General features: G+C 38.1%; 1 protein-coding gene and 1 long non-coding RNA gene across 5 annotated transcripts; one reads left to right on the top strand and one right to left on the bottom strand.

Moving 5' to 3' along the window:
- Positions 1 to 1719: 1719 nt before the first annotated feature.
- NKX2-4 (NK2 homeobox 4) lies at positions 1720 to 3994 on the bottom strand. Its single transcript, XM_072140613.1, has 2 exons — positions 3461 to 3994; positions 1720 to 3320 (listed from the first exon to the last, which is right to left on the bottom strand). The coding sequence occupies exons 1-2, from the start codon at positions 3828 to 3830 to the stop codon at positions 2656 to 2658; spliced, it is 1035 nt and encodes a 344-aa protein (XP_071996714.1). The 5' UTR covers positions 3831 to 3994; the 3' UTR covers positions 1720 to 2655.
- Positions 3824 to 16652, top strand: LOC140121253 (uncharacterized). Of its 4 annotated transcripts, none has more exons than XR_011854057.1 (4): positions 3824 to 4367; positions 5102 to 5214; positions 5323 to 5991; positions 16104 to 16652. It is a non-coding gene; the product is annotated as an uncharacterized lncRNA (long non-coding RNA). The 4 variants fall into 4 exon arrangements; XR_011854056.1 differs by having other exon boundaries at positions 5102 to 5232; XR_011854055.1 differs by adding an exon at positions 4454 to 4536 and having other exon boundaries at positions 5102 to 5991.
- Positions 16653 to 17128: the final 476 nt, after the last annotated feature.

Below are 17128 nucleotides of genomic sequence, written 5' to 3'. Positions count from 1 at the left end.
TAGCTGCCTATATAAATATCCCCCCTTATTGTTCCATTTAATATCCACAATATTCGGAAAGAATTACACCAGTAGTAATAGGCAATAATTAATAGTTAGACCCAAAAGTCACCTCAAGCCATGCGGCCATACTTGAATTTGCTCAGTGGCTGTGTTTTGAGTCTTTTTGGCTGCGCTAAACAACTAACTAGGTTTTGATGGCGAAGGTTTCACAAAGCAAATTGTATATATTTTGTGTATTATCCTTTTTGACCCCCAGTGTGTAAAGCTTATGTACATCCTACTTATATAAAGAGTAGCGGTCAGTAGAGCTAATCCCTTAGTAAATAGACTTCTCTTCTAAATTTCCTATAGAGAAAAAAAAAACCCTCTATGACCATCATAGTATATTTATCTTAATGCTATCAAGTTTTACATGCATATAAATATGTCCTCTCTCTATCATTGTATTTATAAATAGACAAATCTAAAGCTCAGATTACCCTCTCTTATATCACTACATTTCTCAGTCCTGGCAATATGTGCAATGAATAGATGTAGCATTTGTGATCAATTATTTGTAATCTTTTTGTTACAATTGATATAAACTGGTAATTAATGAACACATTTTATAGACCTGACAACTAATAACCTATTCTACTATGCACTATTGACCATCAAATCGTAAGAAACTAATTCGGTAATCAAACTTTTTCATGTTTTATAACCAAAATCTAAAATCTTTGAAAAACACTTATTTAACCTGAAATCGGCAAATTTAGAGACCGATCCATTAATCATTTATTTCATTTATTTGTATATTTAACACTTGACCTCAAAGCTGGCTGGATCATTTGGCTTGTTTATAATTCACTTCATCAATTTGAGTGTATATATATATATCTCAAACCTTGTTAAAAATATTGATGAAACCCATCATATAACATTTCCATTTTAATTATAACCTTAGTAGAGAAGGCTACCTGCCCCTTCATCCTTAGGCCTTTGTGTGTAGCAGCCACATTTTTTTTTTTGGATGAGTTTAGACCAAAGCGGTCACAATAATGCAGGCCCCAATAGTTTGGACATTGTAATATGTGTAGACTGTGGTTGTATTATGGAAGGTTGTGAGATGCAGCTGAACTTTAGGTTTTGCTTTTGTTCTGCTTGGGCCAAGTACCCTTTCTGGACTGTTCTGTGCAGGGACACTTATCCCCCTCTTCAGTTAATGAGGTTCACCTAGTCACTACATTCGTATGCTTATTAAAGATCTGAACTGCAAAGCTTACAGGCATGTCTTCTGAAAAGGAACAAAGATCCAGAGCTTCAATACCCCCCACCACAACACAACATCAACGTTGTGCTAGGAATGTGTCCTTATGGTAGATTAACCCCTTTCCTTACTTAAAATGCACCTGCTTTCTTGCTCCCATATACTGCGGAGGTTAATCATCATTATCAATAAGGTCCATCTTGATCACCATCCTAATACATCTGATTCCCAATTATAGAGCAATGCTGCAAATCGCCAAACCAGTCTGTAGACTATATTTTTCCATGACGGGATAAGTCAAAATTTCTACTTTTAGCGGAAGTAGTCAATAGGCTGATTTATCTTGGTCTTAACAGAGACTACCATTTTTAATTAGTGTCAAATTTCGGAAATGTTTACCCATTGCATCAAAATCATCAGACGTGCACTTGAGTTTAGTTGTTGGATTTCTTTTTTTTATTCATTAAATTATTATTATTTAGCTGTGTCTGAATAATTAAATGAGATATTCCCTGTTGGTAACAAGATGTCAAACATTTACAAAACAAATGGAACCAATGAAAGTCATTCAAAATAATAAATACGGGACGGATTCATGAGTGTAACCATAAGTAAACCTAAATATTATAACTAGCAATTATTGGAATAGAAATAGTCATACAGCTGTAGGATATTGGTTTATATTAAAATTAATCTAGATCATGAAAAAAAAAAAAAACATCCTATTTGGGGATTGACACTTTCTGCCCCCTTTTTTATTTTGTACATTCATTATGTAAAATACTAAAATATGTAAAAATAAAGTATACAATACTCAGCAATACATTGCAGCTACTTTTACGGAATGTTCTATAAATATTATTACAGTTGTATTATTTAGTTGAACACGTAACATCCGAAAAACAATAATAACAATAAAAAAAATTCTATAAAATACTGTAAAGAGGATGTCTAGAAAATACTATCCTTGAAAAGTTTATTAAACACATAGTAACAGCCTGGTCAGTCTGTCTTGTATGCAGCTGAATAAGTCTCTTGCTGTAGTAGTGGTGTCAATAAAATATTGTCTTTTTTTTTTTTTTTATTAGTCTCACACCGTAAGAAAAAATATAAACGTTCTTTGCTTTACGTTGTTTATAATTGTGTTGTTCTTTTTGTTGTCCTTCGTTAAAATCTCACCATAGATAGCAGATGATGAGGATGTGCACCAGATTATGATGTCCTTCTCAAAATTTTAACACAGCTGCGCCAAGCCCTACTGCCAGTTTTTGCAGTCTGTAGTAAAGAAGAAAAATTACATGTCAGGGTTTCTACCCCCATGAACGTGCAGACTTCCATTGGAAAGAATAGACGGTCAGTAGCTCTTGACCTCTAGTGGAATCCAGATGCACAGGGTTATAACCTCACCACGTTCTCCCATAGAGCATGCCAGGATTGACCAAACCATTGCTGTAGTCTACACTTGATGTGTCCATCTGTGCTATGTTGGCCACCTGGTTATGGAGAGATTGTGGACTAGGGGACATTTCTTCCAAATCTGGAGCTTGGTTTAAAGAGTTAACCTGTTGATTCTGGTGCTGGTGTACAGAGCTGTTAGAAGAAGACAATACACCATTAGAACTGTTCTGCTGCTGTTGTGTTACTTGTCCAGTTGTTGAGCTGTTAGAACTGTTTTGACACGGCTTGCCATCTTTAACGAGAACGGGCACTGCCACTCGACGGGGTGATTGTTGTTGGCACAGGTTACTTTCTTGCTGAAGTTGTTGAGTGACCTTGTCTTTCGCTTGCCTTTTCATCTTGTACCTGTGATTCTGGAACCAGATCTTTACTTGAGTAGGGGTAAGGTGGATCATGCTTGCCAGGTGCTCTCTTTCGGGTGCTGAGAGATACTTCTGTTGCTTGAACCTCCTTTCCAACTCATACACTTGAGCCTGAGAGAAAAGGACTCTTCTCTTCCTTCTAGGAGCTGCATGAAGAGGAGCCATTGACTTGGCAGCTTCTGCTATACCTTGTAAAGTGCCCATACCGGCCATGTTCATACCCGTAGATGGTCCCATAAATCTAGAAACTGACATATAGGCTATTAGCTTGTTGACATTGCAAGTCCTTTATCCAACAATTTACTTGACCTAAGTTATAACTTGGCATTAATAATTATATATATTGATAGTAAAAGTCTTAACATAAGAATAAGAAAGCTATACTTACTTGTTGAATATCTAGGGTCTGGGTTGGCTCCATACCAGCCAGTAGCTGCTGCGCTATTCCTCATGGTATCTTGATAAGTAGAGATATCTCCCATATTGCTAATGCTTCCATTGCAGTAACCACCCATTGCACCATGTGAAAACTGGGAAACACTGTGTGGCATGTGATAGGTGGTGGTAACTGTGGCATTGTGGCCCATGGAGTGCTGCTGCATCCCTGTCTGGGAGACGTGAGTCTGTCTATAGGCTCCTAGAGAGGTGCTCAGGTTACCAGCGTTGTCCATGCTGCCAAACTTCTTGTAGGTCTCTTCAATGGGACTCAGGATGTCGGTCACTGAAAAAGGTGTAGTATGCTTTGGGCTCAACGACATGGTTCAGCGACCAAGCAGGTAAAAAACTGATGATCTGATCAGCCTTGTGTAGTGTCAATTCTTTCTCCTTATGGATGTTGTCTACGTAAGAGAGTGCTTGGAGGACGCCTGAGATCCGATTGATCGCCTTACAAAGTAGGCGAGACCTAAGCTCTCTTATCTCGGGTTTATTTTAGCCTGTAGCCAGGTTTACAACACTCACTGAAGTGGGAGGGAAGGGGGGAGGCCTGGGAGGGGCAACAGGAGACCATCACACAATACTCATTCACACATTTCCAAGATAATTGACTAAAGATGCAGTTACTTTCCTAATGAAGACCCTAATGTAAGCCAGCTAGAGCCATTCCTGAAAGCACATTCCTGGGCCAGGGATGTAAATAACACTCAACATCTATGAATAAGCAAGAGTAGATCCTCCTAGAAATGGTAAAATAGTTTGACATCTCTACCTGCTAAGAAAGAGAAGCGTGGAGAAGAAGGGACCTGTATACAGAATCCTAACTAATATGAGACCAAGGAGGACATTCATCTTCTAATGTAAGTAGTTTTGTAGTGTTTAGTAATGTAAGTGTTTTCATGTTTCGAAGGGCAGGCAATAAAATTCTGCCTTAAAAATCGCCCAGCAACAGGTTGTATGACTTGTTCATTTACAACACAGCAGCTGTCATCCTGCAACTATGTGGAGTATCTACCTCTCTGCATGCAGGTATGTATTGTTTACTTGATAATACGCATCAGGATTTTTTTCATTTCATTATAAAATTCTAAGAGCTTTATTACCTAATGAAAAAGTGCAGTGCTCAAAATGATTATCTATCTCTTGAAAAAACATTTTTTAGAAATAAAATTGTATAGTGATCGCTCCTTTACGATTTTTATCAGTTTTTACTGTTTATTTATCTTTCTTACATAAATTCCATTAACAAATGTTGAACACATTTTTACTGTTATTATTTCCAAATGGGGCAAAGGAAGGCAAATGTATATATTTTTTTTAAATGTATATGTTTATCTCCCTATTTATCTTTATACTATTTATAAATTAAGAATTTGCTAAAAATGCATTATTAGTGTTAAAAAAACTAAAAGGCAAAAGGGAATCTATTTGATCTAACTTCCATTTAAAGGGAATCTCTTGTACTAAAGCAAATTGTGATGTTAGAATATCTGTATATTATCTTTTCCATCATTCCATCTATTTGCTTAGATTGTATTATTATTTCTATTTTTTTATCTTTTACTTGTATGTTATTTTAATTTCTTTTATTCAGGTTACCTTAAGGAAAGAAAACTCCCTGACTGTAATAGATGTACAAGAAGATCCGTACCACTAATATACTCAATGATCCTATAATAATAATGGAAGTAATAAGAATACTATCCCGTGTGTTAACAACATTAAGTATAAAATCTTATCACTAAGTCAATGATCATAAATAACATCAACAATAGCACAAAAAAAAAAATGTCATTAACTTTTTTTTTTTCATAGGCTAACTTTATTTAAAAGAGGACTTCAGGAGCCATGCGTTGGGCTGTAGGATTCTGCATCAGTAGGGTAGGCGTTCCCTCTTCTAACTTGGCAGTAAACCTCTTAATACTATGGATATTTTAGATAGAGTATATGTAGGGACATGTTCAGGCTTGGATTGTGGTGTACAGGGCTGTGACTACTCTATCAAACGCATGGTAGAATATGGTTAATGGATCCTCATGAGTTAAGAAAGGAGATTTATTTTCCCCCCTTAGCTCCTTAAAAGTAGATATAAAAGGTGTGTGTTGCTCTCATTATTTGTATCTCTGTACATAAGGGGTTCTGTAGATATGTATAAGAGGGTCAGAGAGTGCTCAGGAGGCCTGAGTCATATTGAGAGCTACTTTACCAAGTGCCAGGGAGACGGCTCAATGATTTGACCCATTAAGGGTTTAACTCTTTGATTTGAGGAGATCATAAAGCTTTTTACTGTATGGTTCTAGATTAGGCCTTGTACACACCAACCATCATTGCTCGTATGATATATTTCTATTTCTTCATGAACACCTTCCTTCTATATCTTGGTGAGAACCCTGAACCTGTATTCTTCATGTGCCCTCAACTGAACAATGCCACAATCCATGGAAATTTCTCTGGATGGAAGCCAATTGTTACTCCACAGAAACAGTAAGTATATCTACAGTGTTGTATGTGTGTGACACCCTGTATCACATTACACTTTCATTCCATTGATCAGCGTAGGGATCGAAGGCCAATGTCCATTTTCTTTCCTACATTCACTCAACTGCAGTCTTTTTTCGGGATTTTAATTATGTACCTTATGGCCTTATATTATAGAAACTAATTCTTCTATTTTTATTTACAGTAAACTTTATCAAAGTTTCCAAACAAACTGTATTGGTTTATTATATAGCTATATATAGTTCACGCTATTACATTTGCATTACTACATAGTGTGTATAATATCTTCTTTTCTATTATTTTCTGTCTCATATATATTTATGTAATAACTCTCTTGATTATTTCTCATATCTATTTCTATCTATCTCTACATTATATATTTACACACTACATTAACGTCAGTTTTTCATTACATGTTATATTGTTCTTTTTTTTCTTTTGTATATGTGTGTAGTACAGTATATATATAATATGTGTACAGACAGTCCCCGGGTTACGTACAAGATGAATTTGTATGTAAGTCGGAACTGTATATTTTATAATCGTAACCCCAGCCAAAATTCTTTTGGTTTCTGTGACTATTGCATTTTAAAAATGATGAATTGTCATAAGAATAGCAATAAAGCTTAATTGCAGACACTTCTGATATCTGTTATAGCTGTTTATTGTAGCATATGGCTAAAGTACAGTAAATTACGAACATCCAGGGGTCTCAGTTCTTAAGTTGGGGACCGCCTGTGTCTATATCTATCTCTCCCTCTATAAATAAATATATATATATATATATATATATATATATATATATATATATATATATATAGACATAGGTGGTCCCCAAGTTAAGAATATATATAATATATATATTTATTTATTTTTTATAAAATTGCACAAGGTAGTAATGTACAATATTACCGGCTTCCTATGTTAAATCTCCCGACTGACAATCTATTGGAGCTCAGTGTATCTAGAAGTGACATCAATAGTTTATTTCATTGTTTTGACTGTTGGATTGATCTTATGCCATGGATAGTCATAACTCGGTACTAGTCCTAACCAGGGTGACAATTCGAAATTACGAATATAACATGAGACTTCTCTATACTATTGTGTATAATGTTGTGATTACAGCCAGACATAATAATCACAATGTAAACATTGTAAAACAAGTGACTGCTGCAAATCTGGTACATGTTCATCTTACTTGCTATGTCCACCTAATGTCCTTACACGTGTAGCTAATTCATTTACAGACACATATGACAATTATTGTTTTATTATTATTCTGTACTTTATCCATTTGTAAGTCGGGCTCTGTTACCTTACATAGAAATAGAGCCATTAAGTGAGTCTTTAACTAGTATTTGTCATTTAAACGTTAAGTATGGAGTCTGCACAATACCCTATAATTCTCTATACTGCATTTCATGATTTGGTCAGTACTAATGTCCTTCATAAAAAGAAAAGGGATAGGGAAACACTGATTTCTGAGATAGAGCCAGTCCATTATATAGGAGTCTAAGCTGCTTTCTTTTCCTGGTAACAATAGACATCATTTTATGTGTAGCAGTAGATATTATAAGCAATTTTATGATATTAGGGCAACTACTTGTTGATGCTTGCTCTGTACAGACTATCTGCTATCTAATAATAATAAATCTTTATGTATCGCCATCATATTCTACAGCACTTTACAGATCATGGGGGACATATACAAATAAATTGACATTGCAGAGTAATGGCCATATGAAACAATAGTGAGGGCCCTGCTCGCAAGAGCTTACAGTCTATGGGGGGATTTATTTGCTGTTGTATTGACGCAAATACGCTTTGGGGACTTTTTATTGCGCCAAATGGACATAGGACAGTGCAAAGTCACTTCAAAATTCAATATTTGCTTAGACATATTTTTACAAAACTGAACTAAATTCATAATTTGCGATTGTGTGCAAATTTTAGTTTAGGTGCATGTTTTGGTGCAAAATGACTCCAGGCACCCCCTGGCATAGAAATAGGACAAAAACCACTACCAAACCTTTACTAATTGCTCTTTAGAGGGACATGTGCACCAAAAAAATAACATATTGTGATGTAAAAAAAAAAAAAAAACAATATTATGAGACAAAAACAAATACAACAACAAACATAGACTTGATGAATTCAGATAAAACAAAAATGGAGTTGAACATTGACAACCAAAGTCAAAGACCAATTGTAATGATACATTTCCCCCCTATGAATCAACCTATCAATCTAGCCATCTAATCCAAAAAAGAAGGCAGCACCCCCAATAAAGAGCTAGCTTCTTTTTTAAATTCCAATTTGGTTCTTTGTTTTGGGTAAGGCTTATGGATAGCACCCTATCTCTTTTTGATTGTGCTGCTGTTGTTTATCATTTTATCTATCTATCTCCATTTCTATCCATCGATGCTTCCACCTTTCCCACTTTCTATTACTGATATCAGTTTCTTAACCAATACATTCTGAAGTAATTAAACCCAATCTCAGAGTAGTAGTCATTGCACTAAATGTAATTGTGTAGCAATTACGGAGCAATACTCCAAATTTCAAATGGATCTTTTGGTCTAATTCTAGTATTATAATTGGAAACTGAAAACAAAGGTAATGTCGCAATTAAACATGTTCCGGAGCGGTGCAGTGAATAGTTGTAAAGTCTTGGCTAATCACCTATGGTAAGGGAGGCATTGTGTAGCCATGGAAACCCCACAATGTAGAAAGATGGCTGCATTTAACCAATTTACTGACGTCCAGGTGGTTTGATCATGTACTGTGGGCAATCTCTGTATAATAGGTTTAAAGTGAATTTGGAAAAACAAATAAAATAAGGTTTAGATTTTAGAAGATTGATGACGGGATGAGGGGGAAGAATATTCCTTTAAACTGAAATGTTAGAACTTCAGAAAGTCAGAATAGGAAGTATAGAATACAAATACTATCAATTCATTTAGGGCTTTATTGTACTATAAAAGTCTTCCTTTTAGGTATCCAACCAGTGGTGGATTATGATGTGGGTTGTCCCATGGCCCCATAAACCACTCATCATTTAGGAGATTAACTTGTCGTTCATTGGTTGCTATAAGTATTTGTCTGCGGCCACAGCACTACAGAAAATATAAAATGCTTGTCTGCACTGTATACTGTCAACCACTCATGTCCCTCTATAATAAGCCACATATTTTATATAACTTTATAACTGGCAGAGGTGACACTCTGTATCTGAGCAGCTGTAAGCGTGTGTGGGATCCCTCACAAACCCACTTTCTTCATTTTGTTACAACCCCATACTTTCCTCCTCACTACTTGTGGTTCTGGAGCACATCACAGATTTCTTCTCTTTGCCATCCGCTGCTAATATTCTGCAGAGGTGTCTAGAACAGTAACTACTACTCTCATCCTGCCCAGGCAGACACACACAAGTTCAAAATTTTCTCCCCCGGGGCTATTGTTGTCACTCACCTAATATGAGTCCAAGATGCAACATACAAACATAGGTGTACTGTCAGGGAAGGGAGCATAGTTCTACGATCTACCATGTCACCGATCCCAACCAGTAGACATTATACACATGTTTGAATCAATAATTTTATGTTCTATGTCCCTACTGGTGGCTAGTCAACAGATGACCTCTTAAGATATACTGTATATATATAATTATATAATGAGAAAAAAGTCCACAGCAGCACAATGCAAAAAAATCCCAAACAAAGGGAGGGTGCAATGCCTCAAACAGTCCTATTGTGGAGCAGCACAGCAAGTGTAATGGATCAAGTACAATGGTGGGTGCACGCCTCCAACAAACCCGATCCACCCGTTTGTAATGTCAGATATCCAAAATATGCAATGAGGCAGCTCATCCATAGAGCCATTAGTATGCTTGAACCTTATTTTGCCATGGGTGAATAAAGATCACCTTTATACTTACTGGAGTGCTGCCTTATTGCATATATATATACAGGTTGTCCCCTACTTAAGAACACTCGACTTACATACGACCCCTAGTTACAAACAGACCACTGGATATTGGTAATTTATTGTGCTTTAGCCCTAGGCTACAATGATCACCTGTAACAGTTATAACATATGTCTGTAATGAAGCTTTGGTGTTAAAGGGGTTATCCGGGTTTAAAAAAAAATTTTATGGCCGGGCTGGGGATGGCAATTTAAACATTATAAAGATGTGCTGCCGATGTCCCGCGCCGCGGCCCGTCTTCTCCGTGCGCCAGTTTCAGTACAAGGGCGCACAGGGAGCTTCCGGCCGTCCGGAAGCTCCCATGCGCTGCATCTCCCAGCGCTTACAACGCTGAGAGATAGGGACGGATGGGAGGAGCCGTCCACAACGCGTCCACAAAGCTCCCTGTGCGCGGCTTCCGTGCCCCTGTTTGTTTACAGGGGCACAGATCGAAGTGACCGCGGCGCGAGACATCGGTGGCGCCGGAGGAGGTAAGTCCATGTTTATTATGTTTAACTATCCCTCCCCAGCCCGGCCATAAAAAAATTTTTAAACCCGGATAACCCCTTTAATCCTGATAATATCACAACCCAACATTTTTAAAATCCAATTGTCACAGAGACCAAAAAAGTTCTGGCTGGGATTACAATGATAAAATATACAGTTCTGACTTACATACAAATTCAACTTGAGAACAAACCTACAGACCCTATCTTTTGTATGTAACCTGGGGACTGCCTGTATATATATATATATATATATATATATATATATATATATATATATACACTCACCGGCCACTTTATTAGGTACACCATGCTAGTAACGGGTTGGACCCCCTTTTGACTTCAGAACTGCCTCAATTCTTCGTGGCATAGATTCAACAAGGTGCTGGAAGCATTCCTCAGAGATTTTGGTCCATATTGACATGATGGCATCACACAGTTGCCGCAGATGTGTTGGCTGCACATCCATGATGCGAATCTCCCATTCCACCACATCCCAAAGATGCTCTATTGGATTGAGATCTGGTGACTGTGGAGGCCATTTGAGTACAGTGAACTCATTGTCATGTTCAAGAAACCAGTCTGAGATGATTCCAGCTTTATGACATGGCGCATTATCCTGCTGAAAGTAGCCATCAGATGTTGGGTACATTGTGGTCATAAAGGGATGGACATGGTCAGCAACAATACTCAGGTAGGCTGTGGCGTTGCAACGATGCTCAATTGGTACCAAGGGGCCCAAAGAGTGCCAAGAAAATATTCCCCACACCATGACACCACCACCACCAGCCTGAACCGTTGATACAAGGCAGGATGGATCTATGCTTTCATGTTGTTGACGCCAAATTCTGACCCTACCATCCGAATGTCGCAGCAGAAATTGAGACTCATCAGACCAGGCAACGTTTTTCCAATCTTCTACTGTCCAATTTCGATGAGCTTGTGCAAATTGTAGCCTCAGTTTCCTGTTCTTAGCTGAAAGGAGTGGCACCCGGTGTGGTCTTCTGCTGCTGTAGCCCATCTGCCTCAAAGTTCGATGTACTGTGCGTTCAGAGATGCTCTTCTGCCTACCTTGGTTGTAACGGGTGGCGATTTGAGTCACTGTTGCCTTTCTATCAGCTTGAACCAGTCTGCCCATTTTTCTCTGACCTCTGGCATCAACAAGGCATTTCTGCCCACAGAACTGCCGCTCACTGGATGTTTTTTCTTTTTCGGACCATTCTCTGTAAACCCTAGAGATGGTTGTGCGTGAAAATCCCAGTAGATCAGCAGTTTCTGAAATACTCAGACCAGCCCTTCTGGCACCAACAACCATGCCACGTTCAAAGGCACTCAAATCACCTTTCTTCCCCATACTGATGCTCAGTTTGAACTGCAGGAGATTGTCTTGACTATGTCTACATGCCTAAATGCACTGAGTTGCCACCATGTGATTAGCTGATTAGAAATTAAGTGTTAACGAGCAGTTGGACAGGTGTACCTAATAAAGTGGCCGGTGAGTGTTTATATATATATATATATATATATATATATATATATATATATATATATATATATATATATAATAAATAAAAGGATGGAGATGGTGGAATATGATGTGAATTGTACATTGTAACAAAAAACTGGAAATGTATGTGTCAATTTTTTTAAAAAAATCCATCCAATGTGAACAATTTTGGCCTGTACTCCTGCCCCCTACTCACACCACCTGGGTGGGTGGGGGTCAACTTTAAACTCTTAAATGGGAACCCCCATATGTTATTGAAGAAGCTGATTCCCCAGTAGGAATTACAATGATGTGACCTTTTTTTGTGACAGCTGGCACTGTAATCGCCAAAAATCGAAATGTGTGCAAAAACATTGAAAAAGGGTGGAATTTTGATAAGAACACATTAGATCAAAAATCTGAAAATAGATGTATGTAATGTGTTTCTAAAAGCTATCCAACATTACCAAATTCGAGCACTTAGAGTATTCGATATTTGAAAACTATGTAGGCAACAAGAAAAATCCTCTTCTTCAGAGGGAATTCTTTAGAACTACTATATCCACATTGTTGTTCCTGGATTATGCTGAAGTTGGTTGAGATTTTTGAAAAATATTTGACACATATATTTTTAAGTTTTTTTTCCTGTATTTTGCAAGATATTTCACCATCCTGACCTTTTTGTTACAACCTGAATATAGTTATTTTTTTCTGTTGACCAAATTTTCTTTATTTTTAATGAGAATTTTAGAACTTGGTGGAGGACTATGTTTGCTTTTGACCAGCTGTTAACACTACCCATGCAAGAGCTGTGCTAATCATGTTGGTAGCTTAGGTTCTACATAGCAAATGCTACATTTGTGTATAGTTGACCCCACTCCAAGCCATATTTTCACAATGCCCCTTGAACATTATGGGTAACAGCTAGAAGAGCTAATCCTTCAGTAAACACAGGCTTAACTATGTGAAAAAAGTGGACATCTTGTTGAAAAAAGGTATGGTTTAAAGGAAATCTACCATCAAAATCCATAATGATTAACCAGGAGCACACATAGATCCAGGCACCGTGACTGTGGTAATCTTTTTGTATTTGTTATCTATGGCCTCCTTCCTTCTCAAAATTTTTTTTATCTTATTCTCAAAATAATGCTCCTCTGTCATCTATCTTTACAGACTGTTGCACTGTCTAGCACTTGTGCAGAGAGCAGGAATTTACTCAAATTATGACACATAATTCTTGTTCCAAATACCAAGAAGTATTAGCTAATGGCTTAGATACTTGGACCAATGATTGAGACAATTATCTAGAACTTTCATGTTGAGTTATTGGCCAGTATAAAGGTGCCAACCTTTGGTTTCATGTTCCAAGGAGCTTGGCCATAATTTGGCCTAATGGGGCAGATTTATCAAGCTGTCTGAAAGTCAGAATATTCAACCAATGAGAGCTCCCCTTTAAAATATTCATGAGCACTGGTAAAATGAAAGCTGAGGTATACAGGCAGTCCCCGGGTTACATACAAGATAGGTTCTGCAGGTTTGTTCTTAAGTTGAATTTGTATGTAAGTCGGAACTGTATACTTTATTATTGTAACCCGAGTCAAAATTTTTTGGTCTCTTTGACAATTGGATTTTAAAAATGTTGGATTGTCATAAAAACCAGGATTAACAATAAAGCTTCATTACAGACACCTGTGATAGCTGTTACAGCTGTTTATTGTAGCCCAAGACTAAAGTACAGTAAATTGCCAAAACCCAGAGGTCCGTTTGTAACTAGGGGTCGTCTGTAAGTCAAGTGTTCTGAGCTTGTGACACCCTTTAGCTGCCTTTTAGTATTCGCGAAAAGCTGGGTGGTTCATTATGGAGGTCAGTGATGTATCAGCTGTGGGTTGAGTCCTATGAGGTCCTCACCAGTCAGCTGCTGGGGGCGGCATCTTGTGGCTGGATATATGGCTGCTACTCAGGGTGGGTTATACTTTCTTCTGCACCAGACTCTATTTATCTCTGCCTGACCTTGGACTGCTGAGACTTGTGGTTCACAAGTACGCCTGCCAGTCACTAGTAAGCCCCTTGGCCTGATATGGCACTTTTGAAACTTCAGCTTGTTTCTTTCTTGCCTGAATCCTGCCAGAGCTGATAAGGCCTCACGCAGGTGAAAGTATAAGGGCCAGTGACACAGCCACATCACAGCCTCCATAGACGTCTGTGTCTCACTGCACTGTTACCAATCAGGGCATGTCCTATATTTTGCTGTTTTTGTGGCATAGACCCTCTGCTTTCAGTGGAGAGGGGAGGGGTGAGGAGCTTTGAGCGTGGACGGTGTTACTATTGTACTGCGCAGCTTTAGTAAGCAGCTCACAGTGCCTTTTACTATTGATGACATGTCCTCTTTAAGGAAATGTAAATTTAAGAGGACTGTCCTGTAATGTTAAAAATAAGGCATACAGCGGGGAATAAAACTTGATCTTAGGACAGTGATTGGCTGCAGTGTTCACTTGCTATAAGAAAAGAAATAGGCAGAAAGGACCATGGAAGTAGCGGCATGGAGTTCTTTGGAATAGTTTATTGGTTTCATTTAATGAGATCACAAAGACTTAGGAAGACACACAAAATTGAACCTACATAAAATCGCAGTAAACATGATTCAGTATAATTGAGGTGGATTCTAGCCTTTTCGCTGTCTGAGGAGAGAATCAGATTACCATTCTTCCCCAATCAAAACTCATTTGGTGCATCAATAGTAAATATAAAGCACATAAGAAAATATTCTGCACACAGAAATATATAGTTGAAATTAATATGAAGTACATATAAATATGTACCTGCAATGAATGGACCAAATCAAAAGACAAGGGGGCACCGTTTCCATTTGGAGACAACAAGGTTTAATCACTGGAGGCAACAGGGCTTTTTCACTATGAGAACTGTCAATCTATAGAATAGCCTGCCTCAAGCGCTGGTCACAGCAGGGACAGCAGAGAGATTCAAGAAGGGTCTAGATGCACCTAATATTTACACCTAAATAACATTGATGATTATGTTATATACAATTGTTTACCCTAAATCCCTTCCTCATTCAATCCCTCCCCTTCCTTGGTTGAACTTGATGGACATTTGTCTTTTTTCAACCGTAACTATGTAAAAGATGTCGTATATACTCGAGTATAAGCCGAGTTTTTCAGCACAAAAAATGTGCTGCAAAACCCTAATTCGGCTTATAGTCAAGTCAATGAAGAAAAAAACCTCTGTGCTCAGCTTTCCGATGCCCCCCGCAGGTCTTTTGTCTTCGGCTCCGGGCGCAGTCCTGTTGCACAAACCATGATGTCAGCATCACAGTTTGTGCACCATCGGCACACACTATGATGTCAGCAAGCGGCTGACGTCATAGTGTGTGCGATGGGACCGTGCAGGGAAAGGTGAGTTTTTTGGGGTTTTTTTTAGACTGAGCAGGGGGCTGCTGGCTATATACGGGGGGCGCAGGCACTCCCTATTTACAGGATGGGGGGGGCACTGGCTATATATGGGGGGGCGCAGGCACTGGTTATATACAGGGGGAGGGACTGACTATATACTGGGGAAAGCAGGCACTGGCTATATATGGGGGGGCGCAGGCACTGGTTATATACAGGGGGAGGGACTGACTATATACTGGGGAAAGCAGGCACTGGCTATATATTGGAGGGGCAGGGACTGGCCATATGCTGGGGGAGGCACTGGCTATATACTGGGGGCCAGGCACTGGCTATATACTGGGGAGCAGGCACTAGCTATATACTCAGGGTAGGAACTGGCTATATAATTCCTCCAGTACGATGTGACAGTCACACAGAACACATAAAGTTTATTATGATGCATTCTTCGTTTTTAAAACATTCATTTTCCATTATGGCAGGATTTCTGTTAAATACTAATGTCTAGAAAAGCGTGATAATAATTGTAATAATAATAAATATAATAAAGTGTTTGGTTAATCGCCAAATATATTAAATAAAATAAGCAAGTTTAATTGACCAGCAGCATATATTACAATTGTATTCACAAATTTTTCTAATTTATAAAAAGGTGCAAAATGTTTGTGTAATATTAATATGAATGAATATATCAAATATTTTAATAATGTATTACTTTTTTAATATTCTAGGAACTGGTCCCATCTAGTAATGTATTCATTTGAGGTGAATTGTAACTGGACTAGTTATGTTAATGACTATTCAAGGTAAGAGTTGAATCCAACATACAAAAAAAACTATTGATATCCAAGGACACATCTACTACTAAAGAGAATGAATAATTACATGAAATGATAATGAAATGGATCCAGTCCTGCCGCCAGCTCAGGTCAAGCACTGACTCCTCTCTTTATCTCGGTGTTTTGTATTTGGAAAATGGGTTTGGGAAGTTTCTAGGGCATCTGAAAGCAAGTATGTGCCCCTTCCCCCTTCAAATATCCAAGACTCAATGAATTTCCAGTTATAATATGACACGGGGAGCTCCTGATTGATGCCAAAATTGTAATTTACACTATACTTTTTTTCTTCTTTTTTCACCCCTTTATAGGATGTGATTGCACTTCTATTAATAGAAATGTATATTCATGTATTATTACTACTATTGCTACAAGTTTTTAATCCAAAAGTTACCATTTTGTTACCTTTACTTAATTTTCAGTGTCAAATCATTTATTTAACATGTGACAACATTAAAGATTTTCTTCAATGTGGGGTCAATTTATACAGCTCCAGCATTTCCATGGTGTAATAGATTCGGTCAGGTTCACATACATTACATCAATGCAACAACTAATAAAGCACATTAGACACAAAACCACAAAACTGTTACAAGTTAAAGGAGGACCCTATTTTTTAGGACTCACCTCTATGTGGGAGGGTAGATGGAGACCGGAGGTCTGGGAGCATAGCAGTGGGGTTACTGCGTGTAATAACTCATCTCTATAGAATTAGCTTTTAGCAGGGGCGTAACTTGAGGGGGTGCAGAGGCCCAAGAGGCTTAGGGGGCCCATACGGTCTCACTCACCCATAAGAGAAGACTAGTACTATAAACCATACATTATCGGGGGCCTGGCACAGACTTTGCACTGGGGCCCATCAGCTTCAAGTTACGCCACTGGCTTTCAGGCTACATTGAAGGTTTGGAAGGTAAGGGACA

Source organism: Engystomops pustulosus, chromosome 3 (genome assembly GCF_040894005.1).
Source record: "Engystomops pustulosus chromosome 3, aEngPut4.maternal, whole genome shotgun sequence".
NCBI classification, from domain to species: domain Eukaryota; kingdom Metazoa; phylum Chordata; class Amphibia; order Anura; family Leptodactylidae; genus Engystomops; species Engystomops pustulosus.
Note: the sequence above shows the minus strand (reverse complement) of the source record. Positions and strands in the feature narration are given on the sequence as shown.

Excerpts from the sequence above, each read along its gene's own strand:
- NKX2-4 (XM_072140613.1), bottom strand. The coding sequence starts at position 3,830 with ATGTCGTTGAGCCCAAAGCATACTACACCTTTTTCAGTGACCGACATC. Across the intron at positions 3,321-3,460 it reads AGACCCTAGATATTCAACAA|TTTCTAGATTTATGGGACCA; the intron begins GTAAGTATAGCT and ends CCTATATGTCAG.